The following is a 20,762-nucleotide window of genomic DNA, read 5'->3' as shown; positions in this document are numbered from 1 at the left end:
CATTACATCCCTATGACATACTTATTTTATAATGAGAAGTTTATAGCTCTAGATCCCCTTCACCCATTTTGCCCAACCCCACAAGTCTCCTCCCATCTGGCAACCACCAATCTGTTTGGTAGATCTATGAATTCAGTTTTATGTCTATTTTTTCAGTTGTTGTGTCTTTTAGATTTCCACATATAAGTGAAATCATACAGTATTTGCCTTTACCTGTCTGGCTTATTTCACTGAGCATAATATCCTCAAGGTCCATTAGTGTCTCAAATGGCAAGATTATATTCTTTTTTAATGCTGAGTAGTATTCTTCTGTGTGTGTGTGTGTGTGTGTGTGTGTATATATGCCATATCTTTCATATTCATTTATCTACTGATTGACACAGTTTTTTTTTTCATATCTTGGCTATTGTAAATAATGCCACAATGAACATAAGGTGCGTATATCTTTTTGATTAGAGTTTTTGTTTTTTTCAGATAAATAACCAGAAATGCTGGATCATATGGTATTTCTATTTTTAATTTTTTGTTTTCCCAAAAAATTTGGATAAATTTTACTTATTTTTTCTGCCTAATTGTTCTAGCTAGGAACTCCAAAATATGTCAAATGAAAGTCCTATGAGTGAGTGTTCTTTTCTTGTTCCTGATCTTAGAAGAAAAACTTTCAGCTTTTTACCATTGAGTATGTCATATATGGCCTAGGTTATACTGAGGTATGTTTAGTCTACACCCACTCTGTTGAGAGTTTTTATCATAAACAGATGTTGAATCTTGTCAGATGTTTTTTCTGCATCTATTAATACAAGCATGTGATTTTTGTCTTTTATTTTGTTAGTGTGCTGTATCATGTTGATGGATTTGAAGATGTTGACCATCCTTGCATTGCTGGAATAAATCCCCTTTGATCATGGTGTATGATCCTTTTAATGTATTGTTAAATTCAGCTTGTTAATATTTTGTTTCGGATTTTTGCATTTATGTTCATCTGTGTAATTTGTGTGTGTACGAATGCGTGTGGTCTCTTGGTCTAGGATTGGTATTAGGGTAATGCTGGATTTGTAAAATGAGTTTGAGAGCATTCCCTCTTCTTCAGTTTTTTAAAATAGTTTGAGAAGTATAATTATTAATTCTTTAAATGTTCGGTAGAACTCACCTGGACTTTTTTTTTTTTTTTTTTGTGGGAGTTTTATTTTTTTCTGACTCAACCTCCTTCCAAATAATCAATCAGTATTTAAAAAAATTTCTTCATGATTCAGTCTTAAAAGATTGTGTATTTCTAGAAATGTATCCACTTCTTCCAGGCTGTGCAATTTGTTGTTGTTAAATTGTTTATAATAGTCTTATGTTACTTTGTATTTCCTTGATATCAGTTGTAATTTCCCCTCTTTCTTTTCTAATTTTATTTATTTGAGCTATGACTCTTCTCTTAGCAAGTCTAGCAAAATGGTTGTCATTTTTGTCTTTTCAAAGAACTAGCTCTTAGTTTCATTGTTCTTTGTATTGTCTTTTTAGTCTTTATTTCATTTATCTCCTCTCTGATCTTTATTACTTTATTTCTACTACTAACTTTGGGCTTCATTTGTTCTTCTTTCTCTAGTTTCTTTAGGTGCAAAGTTAGATAATTTATTTGAGATTTTTTCTTGTTTCTTGAGGTAGGACTGTATTACTAGAAATTTCCTTCTTAGAATGGTGTTTGCTGCATCCCATAGATTTTTGGTTTATTGTATTCCCATTTTTATTTGTCTCAAGGTATTTTAAAATTTCTCTTTATTTATCTGTTTATTTATTTATTTATTCATTGTTTCTATCCATTCAGCCATTCTATATCTTTTTTTTTTAAGAATCTTTATTGGAGTATAATTGCTTTACAATGGTGTTAGTTTCTGCTTTATAACAAAGTGAATGATCTGTATATATACATATATCCCCATATCTCCTCCCTCTTGCATCTCCCTCCCAACCTCCCTATCCCACCCCCCAGGTGGTCACAAAGCACTGAGCTGATCTCCCTGTGCTGTGCAGCTGCTTCCCACTAGCTATCTATTTTATATCTGGTAGTGTATATATGTACATGCCACTCTCTCACTTTGTCCCAGCTTACCATCCCCCTCCCTGTGTCCTCAAGTCCATTCTCTACGTCTGCATCTTTATTCCTGTCCTGCCCCTAGGTTCTTCAAAACCTTTTTTTTTTTGGATTCCATATATATGTATTAGCATACGGTATTCGTTTTTCTCTTTCTGACTTACTTCACTCTGTATGACAGACACTAGGTCCATCCACCTCACTACAAAAAACTCAATTTCATTTCTTTTTTATGGCTGAGTAATATTCCATTGTATATATGTGCCACATCTTTATCCATTCATCTGTCAATGGACACTTTGGTTGCATTCATGTCCTGGCTATTGCAAAGAGAGCTGAAATGAACATTGTGGTACGTGAATCTTTTTGAATTATGGTTTTCTCAGGGTATATGCCCAGTAGTGGGATTGCTGGGTCATATACTAGTTCTATTTTTAGTTTCTTAGGGAACCTCCATACTGTTCTCCATAGTGGCTGTATCAATTTACATTCCCACCAACAGTGCAAGAGGGTTCCCTTTTCTCCACACTCTCTCCAGCACTTACTGTTTGTAGATTTTTTGATGATGGCCATTCTGACCAGTGTGAGGTGATACCTCATTGTAGTTTTGATTTGCATTTCTCTAATGATTAGTGATGTTGAGCATTCTTTCATGTGTTTCTTGGCAATCCGTATATCTTCTTTGGAGAAATGTCTATTTATGTCTTCTGCCCATTTTTGGATTGCGTTGTTTTTTTCCTTCATATTGAGCTGCATGGGCTGCCTGTAAATTTTGGAGATTAATCCTTTGTCAGTTGCTTCATTGGCAAATAGTTTTCTCCCATTCTGAGGGTTGTCTTTTCATCTTGTTTATGGTTTCCTTTGCTGTACAAAAACTTTTAAGTTTCATTAGGTCCCATTTGTTTAGTTTTGTTTTTATTTCCATTTCTCTAGGAGGTGGGTCAAAAAAGATCTTGCTGTGATTTATGTCATAGAGTGTTCTGCCTATGTTTTCCTCTAAGAGTTTTATAATGTCTGGCCTTACATTTAGGTCTTTAATCCATTTTGAGTTTATTTTTGTGTATGGTTTTCGGGAGTGTTCTAATTTCATTCTTTTACATGTAGCTGTCCAGTTTTCCGAGCACCACTTATTGAAGAGGCTGTCTTTTCTCCATTGTATATTCTTGCCTCCATTATCAAAGATAAGGTGACCGTATGTGTGTGGGTTTATCTCTGGGCTTTCTATCCTGTTCCATTGATCTATATTTCTGTTTTTGTGTCAATACCATATTGTTTTGATCACTGTAGATTTGTAGTATAGTCTGAGTCTGGGAGCCTGATTCCTCTAGCTCCGTTTTTCTTTCTCAAAGTTGCCTTGGCTATTTGGGGCCCTCTGTGTTTCCATACAAATTGTGAAATTTTTTGTTCTAGTTCTGTGAAAAATGCCATTGGTAGCTTGATAGTGATTGCATTGAATGCATAGATTGCTTTGGGTAGTATAGTCATTTCACAATGTTGATTCTTCCAATCCAAGAACATGGTATATCTCTCCATCTGTTTTTATCATCTTTAATTTCTTACATCAGTGTCTTATAGTTTTCTGCATACAGGTCTTTTGTCTCCTTACATAGATTTATTCCTAGGTATTTTATTCTTTTTGTTGAAGTGGTAAATGGGAGTGTTTCCTTAATTTCTCTTTCAGATTTTTCATCGTTAGTGTATAGGAATGAAAGAGATTTCTGTGCATTAGTTTTGTATCCTGCTACTTTGCCAAATTCATTGATTAGATCTAGTAGTTTTCTGGTAGCATCTTTAGGATTCTTTATGTATAGTATCATGTCATCTGCAAACAGTGATAGCTATACTTCTTCTTTTCTGATTTGGATTCCTTTCATTTCTTTTTCTTCTCTGATTGCTATGGCTAAAACCTCCAAAACTATGTTGAATAATAGTGGTGAGAGTGGGCAACCTTGTCTTGTTCCTGATCTTAGAGGAAATGGTTTCATTTTTTCACCATTGAGAATGATGTTGGCTGTGGGTTTGTCATATATGGCCTTTATTATGTTGAGGTAAGTTCCCTCTATGCCTGCTTTCTAGAGAGTTTTTAGCATAAATGGGTGTTGAATTTGGTCAAAAGGTTTTTCTGCATCTATTGAGAAGATCATATGGTTTTTATCCTTCAGTTTGTTAATATGCTGTATCATGTTGATTGATTTGTGTATACTGAAGCATCCTTGCCTTCCTGGGATAAATCCAACTTGATCATGGTGTATGATCCTTTTAATGTGCTGTTGAATTCTGTTTGTTAGTATTTTGTTGAGGATTTTGCATCTATGTTCATCAGTGATATTGGCCTGTAGTTTTCTTTTTTGTGACATCTTTGTCTGGTTTGGGTATCAGGGTGATGGTGGTCTCATAGAATGAGATTGGGAGTGTTCCTCCCTCTGCTGTAATTTGGAAGAGTTTGAGGATTGGTGTTAGCTCTTCTCTAAATGTTTGATAGAATTTACCTGTGAAGCTATCTGTCCTGGGCTTTTGTTTGTTGGAAGATTTTAATCACAGTCTCAATTTCAGTGTTTTTGTGGTTGGTCTGTTTATATTTGCTATTTGTTCCTTGTTCAGTCTTGGAAGGTTGTACTTTTCTAAGAATTTGTCCATTTCTTCCAGGTTGTCCAATTTATTGGCATATAGTTGCTTGTAGTAATCTCTCATGATCCTTTTTATTTCTTCAGTGTCCATTGTTACTTCTCCTTTTTCATTTCCACTTCTATTGATTTGAGTCTTCTCTGTTTTTTTCTTGATGAGTCTGGCTAATCGTTTATCAATTTTCTTTATCTTCTCAAAGAACCAGCTTTTAGTTTTATTGATCTTTGCTATTCTTTCCTTCATTTCTTTTTCATTTATTTCTGATCTGCTCTTTATGATTTCTTTCCTTCTGCTAACTTTGGGGGGTTTTTGTTCTTTTTTCTCTAATTGCTTTAGGTGTAAGGTTAGGTTGTTTATTTGAACTGTTTCTTGTTTCTTGAGGTAGGATTGTATTGCTATAAACTTCCCTCTTAGAACTGCTTTTGCTGCATCCCATAGGTTTTGGGTCGTCGTGTCTCCATTGTCATTTGTTTCTAGGTATTTTTTGATTTCCTCTTTGATTTCTTCAGTGATCACTTCGTTATTAACTAGTGTATTGTTTAGCCTCCATGTGTTTGTATTTTTTACAGATCTTTTCCTGTAATTGATATCTAGTCTCATAGCGTTGTGGTCAGAAAAGATACTTGATACAATTTCAATTTTCCTAAATTTACCAAGGCTTGATTTGTGACCCAAGATATGATCTATCCTGGAGAATGTTCCATGAGCACTTGAGAAGAAAGTGTATTCTACTGTTTTTGGTTGGAATGTCCTATAAATATCAATTAAGTCCATCTTGTTTAATGTATCATTTAAAGGTTGTGTTTCCTTATTTATTTTCATTTTGGGTGATCTGTCCATTGGTGAAAGTAGGGTGTTAAAATCCCCTATTATGACTGTGTTGCTGTCAATTTCCCCTTTTATGGCTCTTAGCATTTGCCTTATGTGTTGAGGTGCTCCTTTTGTGGGTGCAGAAATATTTCCAATTGTCATATCTTCTTCTTGGATTGATCCCATGATCATTATGTAGTGTCCTTCTTTGTCTCTTGCAATAGTCTTTCTTTTAAAGTCTATTTTGTCTGATAGGAGACTTGCTAGTCCAGCTTTCTTTTGATTTGCATTTGCATGGCATAACTTTTTTCCATCACCTCACTTTCAGTCTGTATGTGTCCCTAAGTCTGAAGTGGGTTTCTTGCAGACAGCATATATATGGGTCTTGTTTTTGTATCCATTCAGCCAGTCTATGTCTTTTGGTTGGAGCATTTAATCCATTTACATTTAAGGTAGTTATCAGTATGTATCTTCCTATTACCATTTTCTTAATTGTTTTGTGTTTGTTATTGTAGGTCTTTTCCTTCTCTTGTGTTTCCTGCCTAGAGAGGTTCCTTTAGCTTTTGCTGTTAAGCTGGTTTGGTGGTTCTGAATTCTCACTTTTGCTTGTCTGTAAAGGTTTTAATTTCTCTGTCAAATCTGAATGAGATCCTTTCTGGGTAGAGTAATCTTGGTTGTAGTTTTTCCCTTTCACCACTTTAAATATGTCCTGTCACTCCCTTCTGGCTTGCAGAGTTTCTGGTGAAAGATAAGCTGTTAACCTTATGGGGATTCTGTTGTATGGTATTTGTTGTTTTTCCCTTGCTGCTTTTAATATTTTTTCTTTGTATTTAATTTTTGATAATTTAATTAATATGTCTCCTGGCATGCTTCTCCTTGGATTTATCCTGTATGGGACTCTCTGCACTTCCTGGACTTGGTTGAGTATTTCCTTTCCCATATTAAGGAAGTTTTCAACTATAATCTCTTCAGATATTTTCTCAGTTCCTTTCTTTTTCTCTTCGTCTTCTGGGACCCCTATAATTCGAATATTGTTGTGTTTAATGTTGTCCCAGAGGTCTCTGAGACTGTCCTCAATTCTTTTCATTCTTTTTTCTTTAATCTGCTCTGTGGTAGTTATTTCCACTCTTTTATCTTCCAGGTCACTTATCCGTTCTTCTGCCTCAGTTATTCTGCTATTGATTCCTTCTAGAGAATTTTTAATTTCATTTGTTGTGTTGTTCATCATTGTTTGTTTGCTCTTTAGTTTTCTAGGTCCTTGTTAAACGTTTCTTGTGTTTTCTCCATTCTGTTTCCCAGATTTTGGATCATCTTTACTACCATTACTCTGAATTCCTTTTCAGGTAGACTACCTATTTCCTCTTCATTTGTTTGGTCTGGTGGCTTTTTACCTTGTTCCTTCATCTGCTGTGTGTTTCTCTGTTTTCTCATTTTGCTTAACTTCCTGTGTTTGGGGTCTCCTTTTCGCAGGCTGCAGGTTCATAATTCCCGTTGTTTTTGGTGTCTGCCACAGGGGGTAAGGTTGGTTCAGTGTGTTGCGTAGACTTCCTGTTGGAGGGGACTGGTGGCTGTGCTCTGGTGGATGAGGCTGGATCTTGTCTTTCTTGCAGGACCACATTCGGTGGTGTTTTGGGGTGTCTGTGACCTTATTATGATTTTAGGCAGCCTTTCTGCTAATGGGTGGTGTTGTGTTCCTGTCTTGCTAGTTGTTTGGCATGTCTAGCTAGGGTGTCCAGCACTGTAGCTTGCTGGTTGTTGAGTGGAGGTGGGTCTTAGCATTGAGATAGACATGTCTGGGGAGAGCTTTTTCTGTTTGATGTTACATGGATCCGGGAGGTCTCTGGTTGACCAATGTCTGGAACTCAGTTCTCCCACATCAGAGGCACAGGCTTGACACTCGGCTGGAACACCAACACTTTGTCAGCCACACGGCTCAGAAAAAAAGGGAGAAGAAAAGAAAGAAAGAAAGAAAGAAAGAAAATAAAATAAAGTTATTATAATAAAAAAATTTTAAAAATTATTAAAAATTAAAAAAATATTATTAAAGTAATAAACAAAAAAAAAGTAAAGAACGAACAGAACAACCAAACCAAAAAACAAATCCACCAAAGATAATAAGTGATAGAAACTATATTTAAAAAAAAAAAAAAAGGACAGACAGAACCCTAGGACAAATGGTAAAAGCAAAGCAATACAGACAAAATCACACCAAGAAACTTACACATACACAGTCAGAAAAAGAGAAAAAGGGGAAAAAGTATATATCTATACTAAAAAAGAAAAAAGGAAGAGAGCAACCTAATCAATAAACAAACCTACCAATGATAATAAGCTCTAAATACTAAACTAAGTGAAACATAAATCCAGAAACAAATTTGATGCAGAAAGCAAACGCCAAGTCTACAGTTACTCCCAAAGTCCACCTCCTCAATTTTGGGATGTTTCATTGTCTATTCAGGTATTCCACAGATGCCGCGTGCTTCAAGTTGACTGTGGAGATTACCTGAGGGCGTCTGTTCTTCGACCAGACAGGACGGGGTTAACAAAGCAGCTGATTCGGGGGCTCTGGCTCACTCAGGCCCGGGGGAGGGAGGGGTGCGGATGCGGGGCGAGCCTGTGGCAGCGGAGACCAGCATGACGTTGCAACAGCCTGAGGTGCGCCGTGTGTTCTCCCGGGGATGTTGTCCCTGCATCACGGGACCCTGTCAGTGGCGGGCTGCACAGGCTCCCAGGAGGGGAGGTGCGGACAGTGACCTGTGGTCGCACACAGGCTTCTTGGTGGCTGCAGCAGCAGCCTTAGCGTTTCATGCCCGTCTCTGGGGTCTGCGCTGATAGCCACAGATCGCGCCAGTCTCTGGAGCTTGTTTAGGCGGTGCTCTGAATCCCCTCTCCTCGCGCACCCTAAAACAATGGTCTGTTGCCTCTTCAGCAGCTCCAGACTTTTTCCCGGACTTCCTCCCAGCTAGCCGTGGCGCACTAGCCCCTTCAGGCTGTGTTCTCACAGCCAACCTCAGTCCTCTCCCTGGGATCTGGCCTCCGAAGCCCAAGCCTCAGCTCCCAGCCCCCACCCATGCCGGCGGGTGAGCAGACAAGCCTCTCGGGCTGGTGACTTCTGGTCAGCACCGATCCTCTGTGCGGGAATCTCTCCACTTTGCCCTCTGCACCCCCATTGTTGTGCTGTCCTCCGTAGCTCTGAAGCTTCCCCCCTCCGCCACCCCCAATGTCTCCGCCCTCGAAGGGGCTTCCTAGCGTGTGGAAACTTTTCCTCCTTCACAGCTCCTTCCCAGAAGTGCAGGTCCCGTCCCAATTCTTTTGTCTGTTTTTTCTTTTGCCCTACCCAGGTACATGGGGAGTTTCTTGCCTTTTGGGAAGTCTGAGGTCTTCTGCCAGCGTTCAGTAGGTGTTCTGTAGGAGTTGTTCCACATGTAGATGTATTTCTGATGTATTTGTGGGAAGGAAGGTGATTTCCATGTCTTACTCCTCTGTCATCTTGAAGGTTTCCCCATGACAATATTATTGACTATATTCCCCACACTGTATATTTCATCCCCATAACTCATTTGGTAACTGGAAGTTTGTACCTCTTAATCTCCCTCATCTATTTCACTCATCCCCCTACCCCTTCCCCTTTGGCAACCACCTGTTTATTCTCTGTATCTATGAGTCTGTTCTGTTTTGTTATGTTTGTTCATTTGTTTTGTTTTTTAGATACCATATATAAGTGAGATCATAGGGTATTTATCTTTCTCCTATTTCACTTAGCATTATACCTTCTAGGCTCATTCATGTTGTCACAAATGTGAGATTTCATTCTTTTTTATGCCTAGTAATATTTTATGGCTGAGTAATATTCCATTGTATATATATGTCACATCTTCCTTATCCATTTATCTATTGATAGACACTTGTGTTGCTTCCATATCTTGGCTGTTGTAAATAATGCTGCTATGAACATTGGGGTGCATATATGTTTTCGAATTAGTGCTTTTGTTTTCTTTGGAGAAATACTGAGAAGTGGAATTGCTGGATCATATGGTAGTTCTATTTTTAGTTTTTTGAGGAACTGCCATACTGTTTCCCATAGGGTCTGCAGCAACTTACATTCCCCCCAACAGTGTACCAGGGTTGCCTTTTCTCTACATCCTTGCCAACAGTTGTTATTTGTTGTCTTTTTGATGGTAGCCATTCTGACAGGTGTGAGGTGATATCTCATTATAGTTTTGATTTGCATTTCCCCAATGATTAGTGATGTTGAGCATCTTTTAATGTGCCTGTTGGCCATCTGTATGACTCCTTTGGAAAAATGTCTGTTCAGGTCCTCTGCCTGTTTTTTTAACTGGGTTGTTTTTTGATGTTGTCTGTCCTATATTTCATCCAAGGCACAGATGAACGACAAGTGTGTTTGAAGGCAGTTGTCTGGAAAAGAACTCTTTTATAATTGTACCCTATCAAGTCCAGTTCTTTTGTTTAGCCAGCTACAAATGTGTTCACTGCTACATCCACACAAATGAATTGGGTACCTGTGATGTGCAAGATTCTGGCCTCTAAAGGGTTTGGGAATAAATAATATAAGAAACAAAAGGCTTTGTAAAATTGGGCTGTTCTGGGAGCTACAGAAAGTAAGGACATGGGGGTTCAGGGGAGGGAGAAAGAACTTTAAGCAAGGACATTAGGAGAAAGAAGAGGGAGAATTTGATTTGGGACTTTAAAAAATAAGCATAAGATTATGTTAAACATAAGAATTTGATAGAGAGTGTGAAAGACATTGTAGTTGGGGAGGTAACTTGAACAAAGTAACGCAAGTTACAAAGTGCAAGAGGTACAGCTGGGAGGTGGAAATAGAAAAGTAGAAAAAAGTAGAATTTTTTCCCTCTTTCTCTCTCCTTCTCCCTCTCCTTCCCCTTTTGTTTTCTGCTTTCCTTCCTTCCCTCCCTCTTTTTTTTTTTTTTTTTTTTGCCTGAAGCAAAAGGTTCGTTTATCTGCATAAGTGGTTAATGGTTTGCTTTAAGTAGTCTGTAATCCAGAGCCTGATGCTTACTCCTTACTAGTTAGATTCCTTGTTATTCTCAAACAGGAGAATGAAGAGGCAGTGGTGGAGATTTCAATTTGAGGAAGTCAAAAGGTGTCTGTGTTCTCGTGTGTGGAAGGAAGGAAGAAGTGTGCGTGTCTTGCATTTCTAAAGTGACAATTTTCATATTTTGACCCCATGCCTCTGATCCTAATACGTTCCCTTACCATTTTATGTTGTATATTTTATAAAACTAAAAAAGAAACACCCACGTTCTTTTAAGTACTCATTGCTACGTTACAGAACACTTGTGCTGTAACCGTGCAAGGTTTGTCAGAGTGTACATGATGGGTTCGCTGTGCTTTTGCAGTTGTCCTCCAACATGACTTAACCGGAAATTCCAGAGGCATTTATGCTCCTTATGTGAAGCCCTGTGATTTGTATTAATGAACTCTAGACCTGAAATGTTCCTGTTTGTCATAATGATCTTGCCCCTTTCCTAACCATCTTCCTCATGAGTTAATTCTTGTCTTAGTTTGTCTCCAGTAAAACATCTGACATCCAGAGCTATGTCTTGGTGTCAGCTCAGAGAGCCACCTGTCATCTACGAGACAGCCCCAGGTAAATTTGTGTTGTTCGGGGAATTTGATATTGATGGTGTTTGTATGGTGGAAACGATCTCTACACTTCAACAGTGGGATTTTGCAATCAACAGGGTAAAATCTAAGTTCCAAACAAGGTGTATTTATCTTGCCACAGACTCAGCAGGGATCTCTTAGGCTTATTCTGTGTCTCCTTTTTTTCCAGAGCATTTTGTCAAGGCCCTGCCAGTATACCACGTGGTGGCTCCTGTCCGAGTCGACGCAAGCGGACATTTTCTATCTTATGGCTTGCACCATCCTGTCACCAGCAGCAGGAGGAAGAGAGATTTGGATGGCCCAGAGGACCGGGTGTACTATAGAATTTCCCATGAGGAGAAGGACCTGTTTTTTAACTTGACGGTCAATCAGGGATTACTTTCCAAAAGCTACATCGTGGAGAGGAGATATGGGAACCTCTCCCATGTGAAGATGGAGGCTTCCTCGGGTCCCCCCTGCCATCTCAGGGGTACAGTTCTGCAGCAAGGCACCAGGGTTGGGACTGCAGCCCTCAGTGCCTGCCATGGACTGGTGAGTCCCCTTACTTCTCTGCCCTCAGTCCCTGACTCTCGTGGCCTGCACACCCACTGCCAGTGGGTTCGTAGATGCATTTAACACATAGGAACTGAGCACTTGTGGTGTGCATGGTCCAGGCTTCCAAACAGGCTGGGGAGAAAATGCATAAAATTAAAATCAGTCTGGGTGGTATGGGGAATAAGGACATTGAGGGTCCAGGAAGAACTTCAACCAGGAATATCAGGGCAAGGAGAGGAGGGGATCGGAGCTGGGTCTTCAACCTCCGAGGCAGCTCTGAGCGTGCTGGTGACTGACTGGGTGGCCAGCCCCTCCTGAGTGCGAGGCTTACAGATGGGGTGGTGATGGCAGCAACTGCTATGATCTAATTGTTGACTGTGGGTAGTTTATGATCAGATTTCATGGGGGCCCTTGGGCTGTCAGTTGATTCCTTTGTGCCTCTGTTTTCTCCTCTGTAAAATGGAGATAATGATAGCACCCAACTCACAGAGCAGGGGTTGGCAAACTACAGCCCACAGGCCAAATCTGGACCACCTCTTGTTTCTATAAATAAAACTTTATTGAAACACAGATATGCCCATGTGTTTATATTGTCTACGGCTGCTTTTGAGCTGCAACAGCAGAGCTGAGTGGTCAGGATAGAGACCGTATGGTGCCACGAGGCCCCAGATATTTGCCATCTGGTCTTTGCAGAAAAAGTTTGCTGAGCCCTGTAATAGAGTACTGTGAGAATTAAATGAATTCATATATATATAAATCTTAGAAGAGTATCTAGTAACTAATACTCAATGAATATTGGCTGCTATTATTATTATTTATATTTCTAACATGCCAGGCACTGGAATGTGTGGCTTGTTATGTGAGTTATGCACACTGTCCTCTCTACAGTGTCCCCCCACCCCGCCACCAGTGTAGCTGTGTTTTAACAGATGGTGCAGTTTGGAGATGTTGAATATCTTTACTGCGCTCTTGTTAATTCGAGCCCGAGTCTTTCAACTGCCCTGTACTGCATCTCAAAATGTGACCAAGCTTGTTTTTCAAAATTTAAACCTTAAAAAAAAGTGGTCCCTTTGTTCCGCCTTACTTCTAGCAGTGACAACAGTGACAGCCCCACTGGCAGCTGCTTGGCGAACAATGCCTAGGACTTATGTTGAGGTCTGGTCATGCTGGAGTAGGGGGCAGCACTAACCAAGGGTACTTAGGGACTGACTGCGGGCAGAAAGCCTCCGGAGTCCTGGGCAGAGTTGTGGCAGAGACTTGGGCATCGGCCTTGGCGCCTGTACCTGGGCTTTTTTTTTTTTTTTTAATAAATTTATTGATTTATTTATTTGTTTGTTTGTTTATTTTTGGCTGCGTTGGGTCTTTGTTGCTGCGCGGGCTTTCTCTAGTTGTGATGAGTGGGGGCTTCTCATTGCGGTGGCTTCTCTTGTTGTGGAGCACGGGCTCTAGGCGTGTGGGCTTCAGTAGTTGTGGCATGTGGGCTCAGTAGTTGTGGCGCATTGGCTTAGTTGCTCCACGGCATGTGGGATCTTCCTGGACCAGGGTTCAAACCCGTGTCCCCTGAGTTGGCAGGTGGATTCTTAACCACTGTGCCACCAGGGAAGTCTGACCGGGGTTGTTTTGCCGGGCAAACCCGCTAGTGGCGTTCACATTCCTACAGGAAGCGCTCATCTCAAATCCTCCCATCCTTACTGCCAGTTTGATAAGAACCCTGCTCTTCATAATTTAAGAGTCTGTTTATCCTGTACCTGTCTATTTTGGCTTTGCTTGAAAACTGTGGGAAAATTAATGTAAAACATTGTACATCAGTTTAAAGGTACCAAGAAAGTTCCATGCTCTGAAGGACCTCCGGGGATGAATCGTTTTGTACGATAAGTGGAAAGTCTTGCTTTGCCTTTTTTTGGTAAATCTAGATTTTCATATGTAGCTATTTATCATTTCATAAATGACACAAAATAAAAAAAGATGCCCTATTCTTTTCTTCTTCTCTCAGGGTCTCATACAGTGCTTGGTTAAACCAGGGGATATCTCCTGGCTCCGTGGTCCTAATCCTCTGGGTTTCCTCTGGGTTCATATCACATTTTCCCTTTGCAATTTCTGCTTTCATTTCTATGAGACAACCCTGGAAGCATCAGTGTCACCTGATCCTCTACGACTAGGGTAACAGAAGAAAGAGCCCTTGTTCTAGAAGGACAGGCACATAGGAGTGAAGTGATCCACAAAACAAACATGCAAAAGCCACACTGCTCCAGAGAACACTGATGGGGGAACCCACATATAGTCATTCACCATTAACCGTTCATAAACTGTTATCATGCTCACAAAATCCTAGAAAGTTTGAATGCCATTGCCTTTCTGTGGCCTAGAGCAGTTTGATCTGTGACTTCACAGAATCAACATCACCTGGGATTTCATTAAAAAGGCAGATTCATGGGCTCCACTTCAGAACCAGTGCATCAGAATCTCTGGGGGTGGGCAGAAACCTATGTGAGTGTGTTTTAACAGTTTTACTGAGATGTAATTCACATACGTACAATTTACCCACTTAAAGTATACAGTCCAATGGCTTTAAATATATTCACAGGGTTTTGCAGCCATCACCACAATAGATTTTAGAACATTCTCATTAGCCCCCAAAGAAACCCCTTAGCAGTCACTCTCCAATCCTCCCATCTCCCCTCCTCCTTGGGAGCCTCAAAACTACTTTTGGTGTCTGTTAACTGCTTTCTTTGAAACCTTTGATTTAATGACCTCTTCAGGAGATTCTGATGCTCCCTAAAGGCCTGGACTAGGGCAGTCATTCTTAACCCAGGCTGAACATTAGATCAACTAAGGCTTTTTTTTTTTAATTGAAATATAGTTGATTTACAATACTGTGTTAATTTCAGGTGTACGGCAAAGTGATTCAGTTATATATATATATATATATAGGTGTATATATATATATATTTCAGATTACTTTTCATTATAGGTAATTACAAGTTACTGAATAGTTATTCCCTGTACTGTATAGTAGTACCTAAGGAGCTTTAAAAAAGTACCCATGCCACAGCCCCATCTTCCAGATGCTCTGATTTGACTGGTCAGTGGAGGTGGAGCCCAGGCATCAGTATTTTTAAAAGCTCTCTAGGAGATTCCAATGTACATTAGGTGTTGCCAATCACTGGATTAGTGTGAGTGGGTATTAATTAGCAGTATTAGCCAATATTGCTCTAAAGTAGCCGCTCACCCCAGGTGATTCTAGCATGCAGCCAGGGTTGAGGACCATTGCCCTCAATTTCTCCCTACTTCCATCTTGTTTTCTCTAAGGGAAATTGCATACTGTTTAGCATTATTCCAGGCTTGGGAATAGAATACTGTGAGCTTTGCAATTTCTAATGGCCCCAGAGAGCTGCAAGATCCACCATGTGGCCATTTTCAGATTCAGATTTCAGATTCATGCTAAGCACAGGAGCACAAAGAAACGAATGTGAACTAATAGACTTATGTGGTGGCCAAGATGATGGAAAGTTTTAGATCTAAATCACTGAATGATGTTTTTCCAGGAGAACCAGTCCACTGGGATTATTTTGGATCTTTTCACACATAATTGGACAATTAATGGATGATTATAAAAAAGGCACCGAAAGCCAAATGAGTTTCTTTTGTGAGCACACAAGTTGGCTGGCTTCAAGCTCATTTGCTCATGTGCCATCATTTCACAGTGCTCATCTACAGTGGTTCTAGTCAAAAGGTAGTGGTTGGACTTGCGTCTGATTTCTCCTGGCCAGTTGTCTGGGGCCTGATCTCCAGGATATTTATTTTCCTTTTCACCCAGGGACGACCCCACACTCAGATTCACAGGATGGCAGGCTTAGGATATGCTGCCTCTAAGCCTCCCAGCACTCTTAGGGACAGAGGTGGCTTTGGAGAAGGCTTTCTGAGGCAGGAAACCCTCTTGTGTGGAGCAGGACATTTGCTTCTTGTTCGTATGGCTCAGGGCTGGCATATTCTTTGCTTCAGATGGGCTCATCCTAATGTTGGAGGCTGTGTTCTCTTGGAGTTTTCTATAATTTGAGGTTCATCTAGTCTCCCTTGGAGAAGACTCAGATGGTTACAAACTGAAGACCCAAGAAAGGTCACCCATGACAAGATGTGGGATGACCTCCTTCCTCCAGTTAATATCCTCTCACACGGCTCTGGTACCCATCCTCTTGGAAGCTGCTTTCAGACCGGGTCAGTCCCCATCTGAAAGTTGGCTCAGCAACTTTCTCTCTGTCATCTTCACCATTTTCACCATCTTTTCCCCTCAACACTTGTATAAACTTTGAAGTTACGGAATTTGTTTCCTCTGAACAGTTTAGTTGATTTGTTTTATTCTATGTTCTTTGATAGAGAAACTGTATTCTTTAATCAATTAGATTTGGAATTCATCTGCAGTGGGAGTTGTTACCTGTGAGAACCCTGGGGTGGTGCTGGATTTGCTGTTATCAAGGGCCCTACAGGATGTGTTGCAGGCTAGTTTGCCGTTCGTATTTCAGTTTAGATTTCTGGACTGGGAGGATAGCGCAAGGTGTTAGACTCCACACTTACGTGTGATACAGGATTGGGGTTCTGCCTCTTCATGGAGTACCCCACTTCCACCAAGGGGCTTGGGCTAGGCACGCACTATCTAGACTGCATACTTGAGTCAGTAAAAAATTATTTTTAATTTTTACTCACAGTCAGGCACAGTATTTCTCAGCTCAGTCTTTATTAAAGTGAATACAGTTCTTGGCTCCATCCTAAACCCTAGCCTCAATTCCAGGCCCTGCTGAGGAGTTGAAGGCTGACCCCTAATCTGAACAGCAGGGTTATTCAACTTCAACTCCTACTCAACTCTCTTTCGCTTTCCCTTTGGGCCTATTGAGATTTCCTGTCTTGTTTCAAGCTCAACTATGGATTAAAATTTTGAAAAGGTGTTATTTTTAGTTTTTTTAGAGTTAAACTTTTTATCTTGAGATAATTGTAGTTTCATATGCCGTTGTAAGAACCTATACAGAGAGGCCCCCTTCCCCCCCAGTGGTAACATCTTGCAAAATTACTATATAATATCATAGACAGGATCTGACATTGATACAGTCAAGATGCCCAACATTACCATCAAAACAATCACATATGTTGTCCTTTTAGGCGCACTCATTTCCTTCCTGCCTCCATTCTCTCCTTATGTTTCCATTTTATATTTAAGTTCATGATCATTTTGAGTTAATTTTTGTTTAAAGTGTGAGACTTAGGTAAAGGTTCATTCCCTTTCTTCCTCCCTCCTTCCCTCCCTCCCTCCCTCCCTTCCATCCTTCCTTCCTTCCTCCTTTTTCTTCTCTTTTTTTGCCTATGGATGTCTGATTGCTCTAGCACCATATTTTAAAAGGCTACCTTCCCTCTATTGAATTGCTTCTGCACTTGTCAAAAATCAGTTGGACATATTTCCATGAGTTTCTGAGTTTTATGTCCTAGTCTACCAATAGAATTTTCATTCCTATGGCTTCACTACTATTGCTTTAAAATCAGTATTGAAATCAAGTAGACTGATCGCTCCCATTTTTTTCTTCTTTTTCAGAATTGTTTTAGTAATTCTAACTTCTTTTCCTTTCCATATAAATTTTAGAATAATCTGACGATAAAAAATTGCTGAGATTTTTTTTGACAGGAATTATATTAAACCTATATATTAATTTGGGGAAATTGACATTTACTACATTAGTCTTCTAATCCATGAACATGGTAGGTCTCTTCCAGTTCTGCCCATGAGACCTATCTAGGTTGACTGGTGGAACTGAAAGGTTCATGATGCTTGGTCCTCCCTCTTGCCCAAGGTGAGAGTTATACAGCCTTCTGGGGAGGAATTCTAAATTCCACTCTGATGGCATTTCTCACAGGAAATCTTCCAGCCCATCACCCTTATAATATCACCCATTGGGTGGGCTGTCCTTGTGGGGCATCAGACCTACCCCACCCATAGGGTAGTTAGTGTGGTTAGAGAATGAGTCTCTTAAATAGACTCCAACAGTTGCCTTTTTTTCCCCTCTGGGTCAGATAATTTATTTGGGAAAAAAAAATAGTGAAGCATTTTTACAAATTTGTTCCCCTGGTTTTTTCGGTCATATTAATTCTTGAAATATTCTGTTTTGGAAAGTTTCCTGATTCTAAATTAGTCTGGTAGAATGATAGCAATTTCTTCTGTGCTGAGCCTCACTGTCTCCTCATCACGGAAAGACAGGGGCTGGTAGGATGACCACATTTTATTCATAGATGAGATTTGGCTCATCGATTTAGGGCATGCTTGGAGAAGAGTGTCCTGGTGTAACATAAGTTTCTATTCCTCAGTAGTATGATCTATGATTTCTTTTCAGTCTGAAGGACTTCAGTGCCCTTTTAATTTGGCTGCCTTTTTACAAGCTTTTGAATGTGCAACCTATCTGGAAAGTTGTGGCAAGAACCTGCTTTTTAGTGACTGTTTTCATTCCAACATGCCCTTTGCAATCTATCTGTCTACCTCTCTATCTCTCTATCTATCTATCTATGTATCATCATTATATCTATCAATCTAATCATCGAATTATTTGTCTGTCTATCATCTATATCCTCTATCTCTATCTCTGTATATGTATGTGACTAACTACTACATTTGTATATCTAACTCTGACATTTCTTGGAACTTCAACTGTCTATCTGCCATTTCCACATGCCTAAAAGGAATCTCAAATTTAAGATGTTCAAAGCAACACCCTCAATTCCCTGCTCCCACATTCTTCCCCATTGCTGTACATGGTAACTCCATTTTCCCTGTTGCCCAGGTCAAAAACCCATGGAATTATTCTATCATTGACTCATCTCTTTTTCTCACACTCTCTATCTATTCTTATCAGCAAGTCCTATCAGCTCTTCCTTCAAAATATCAATATATTCAGAATTTACCACTCTTGTCACTTCCACAGCTAACCCCCTAGTCCAGAAATTCTCAGCAGGGCTGGTTGTGCCCGCCAAGTGACATTTAGCAATGTCTGGAGACATTTTGGGTTGTCACCACTGGGGGAGGGGAGGATTGCGTCTGGCATCTAGTGAGGCCAAGGATGCTACTAAACTTCCTATAATGCACAGAGCAGCCCCACAACAAAGGATTATATGGTCCAAAATGTCAATTGTTCCGAGGCTGAGAAACCGTGCCCTAGTCCTAGTCACCATTCTCTCTCCTCTGGAACATTGCATTGACCTCCCAAGTGGCTCCTCTGCTTCTTCCCTTAACTCCCTACAAGCTATTACTCGCAGAGTGACAAGACTGGATTTCTAAACACATTTATAGAGCAGTGCATTCTTCTGCTTAAAATCTTCTACTGGTTTTAAGTCCACGATGCTTGGTCCTCCCTCCCTCAAGAAAATCCAAATAACTTGCCCTGGCTTCCAAAGCTCCCTCTGATCTGGGGCGCCCACCTCCCTGCACCCCTCTCCCACCATGTTGCCCTCCTGCAGAGTCCTCTAGCCACACTGACCTTCTCTCTGTTTTTCAAAGTATCAGGCACACTCTGGCTTCATTGTCTTTGCATGGACGGTTTCTTCTGCCTACAACACTCTTCCCTCGGATTTCTACATAGCTGCTCCTTCTTCTTCTTCTGTCTTTCAGATCCCAGCTTGTGGTATTCCCTGACTACACAAAGTCTACACTCCTCCGGTATTCTATCGCATTGCCTATTTTATTTTTTAAAAAACCTACAATACCTGATATTTTCTTCTCTATTTTGCTTAACTTTTCTTCCTCTCACCCTGTCTTGTTTGCACATGTTAAGCTATGTTTCATAATAAACACTCAGTAAATAGTGGTTGAATGGATGTGCTTATTTCAGTATTTAGCCTTTACACTGCTCCAAGTTTCTGTAGACCCTCCCAGTCTGTGGCTTCACAATGAGATTATAATTCCTCAGCTACCCAAGCAATGACTTGAATGCCATCTATTGAACTCCAGAATGCAGTCTGCTTAAATGTTCCCTGAGCCACTTCTGATGGGTTCCCAGGGTGCTGGCTCCCCATCATGGCTGGGTGATGTTACCTCTGCTACAAGATCCTCCTGGGTCTATCACTCTACAAGCATGGTGACTGCCACCATCATGTTGACTTTGGCAAGGGGACACCGCAATCAACTTTGCTATTCTCTTCTGCATCTCATTCAGGCCTTTTCTTTGTTCTGTAAAACACATCAGAGTCCAAACTATAATTTTCAGCAAGATTTCTTTGAAGGTTCGCATGTAAAAGGAAGAGAAGTACAACACAAATAATAACCTAAAACTGCTACTCACCTTGGCTGTGCTTAGAGCCTAGGCTGAACTTCAAGAGCATCTCTAAGCAAGCACTTGGGCTTTCACTGTGTAGCAAGAATCCCCCTACAGCAATCTCCAGGGTAAGGGATGCACCTAAACATATTTCTCTCCTGAGGCCTGGGTCCAATCATGAGGCTGCTGGGAAAGGAGGAAATTTCCCTAGCCTGAGGCCCATCTTTGTTTCTAGTTCTCCTTTCCAGGAGTTCCTTTCAAGGAATATCTACTTTCTTCAGAGGGATGCCCAACCTAAAGGTGCTGGGTCCCACCGGGCAGTTTTTGCGTTACAAACCCTACAAAGGTACCCCATCCAGGGGACCAGTTGGGGCTGAAATCCATCTCAGGCTCTGCCAGCCGAACCATGTCCTGGCTCCAGGAGGAAAAGGGGTATTTTTATAATCCTTGTGCTCAAAGAGGAGCGTCTTTTTGTAATTTGTCTACTTAGATGCGGTGCCTTTTAAAATTCATCTGTCTGGAGGGGGCATCTGTTAAAATCTCATCTGCCTCCCCTGCAATTGCCCCCTCTTGCAATTTGCACGAATGTGTGCTGCTGCAGTAGTCCTGGCGCCCCTTTCCCATGGGACTTGGCTCTGTGGACCCCAAGTGACAATCACAGGAGAACAAAACAATCCACGGCCAGTGTGTTCCCCAAAGCCTGAGGTATTCAGTTTCAAATACCAGTGTGGAGAGATGGGGTGTGTGTGCATTAATAACAGATCCTTTTCCACTGAGCTGCAGCA

General features: G+C 40.6%; 1 protein-coding gene across 4 annotated transcripts in view; it reads left to right on the top strand.

The window, feature by feature from the left end:
* Nucleotides 1–20,762, top strand: part of ADAMTS12 (ADAM metallopeptidase with thrombospondin type 1 motif 12) — a 390,453-nt gene that overhangs the window by 10,341 nt on the left and 359,350 nt on the right. For all 4 annotated transcript variants that reach the window (XM_029218869.1, XM_029218871.1, XM_029218872.1 and 1 more), the window contains exon 2: nt 11,331–11,692. In XM_029218869.1, the coding sequence (XP_029074702.1) occupies nt 11,331–11,692 (362 nt within the window). The remainder of the gene's footprint in view (nt 1–11,330; nt 11,693–20,762) is intronic.

This window comes from Monodon monoceros, unplaced genomic scaffold, assembly GCF_005190385.1.
Source record: "Monodon monoceros isolate NGI ecotype Baffin Bay Population unplaced genomic scaffold, NGI_Narwhal_1 Super_Scaffold_12, whole genome shotgun sequence".
NCBI lineage: Eukaryota > Metazoa > Chordata > Mammalia > Artiodactyla > Monodontidae > Monodon > Monodon monoceros.
Note: the sequence above shows the minus strand (reverse complement) of the source record. Positions and strands in the feature narration are given on the sequence as shown.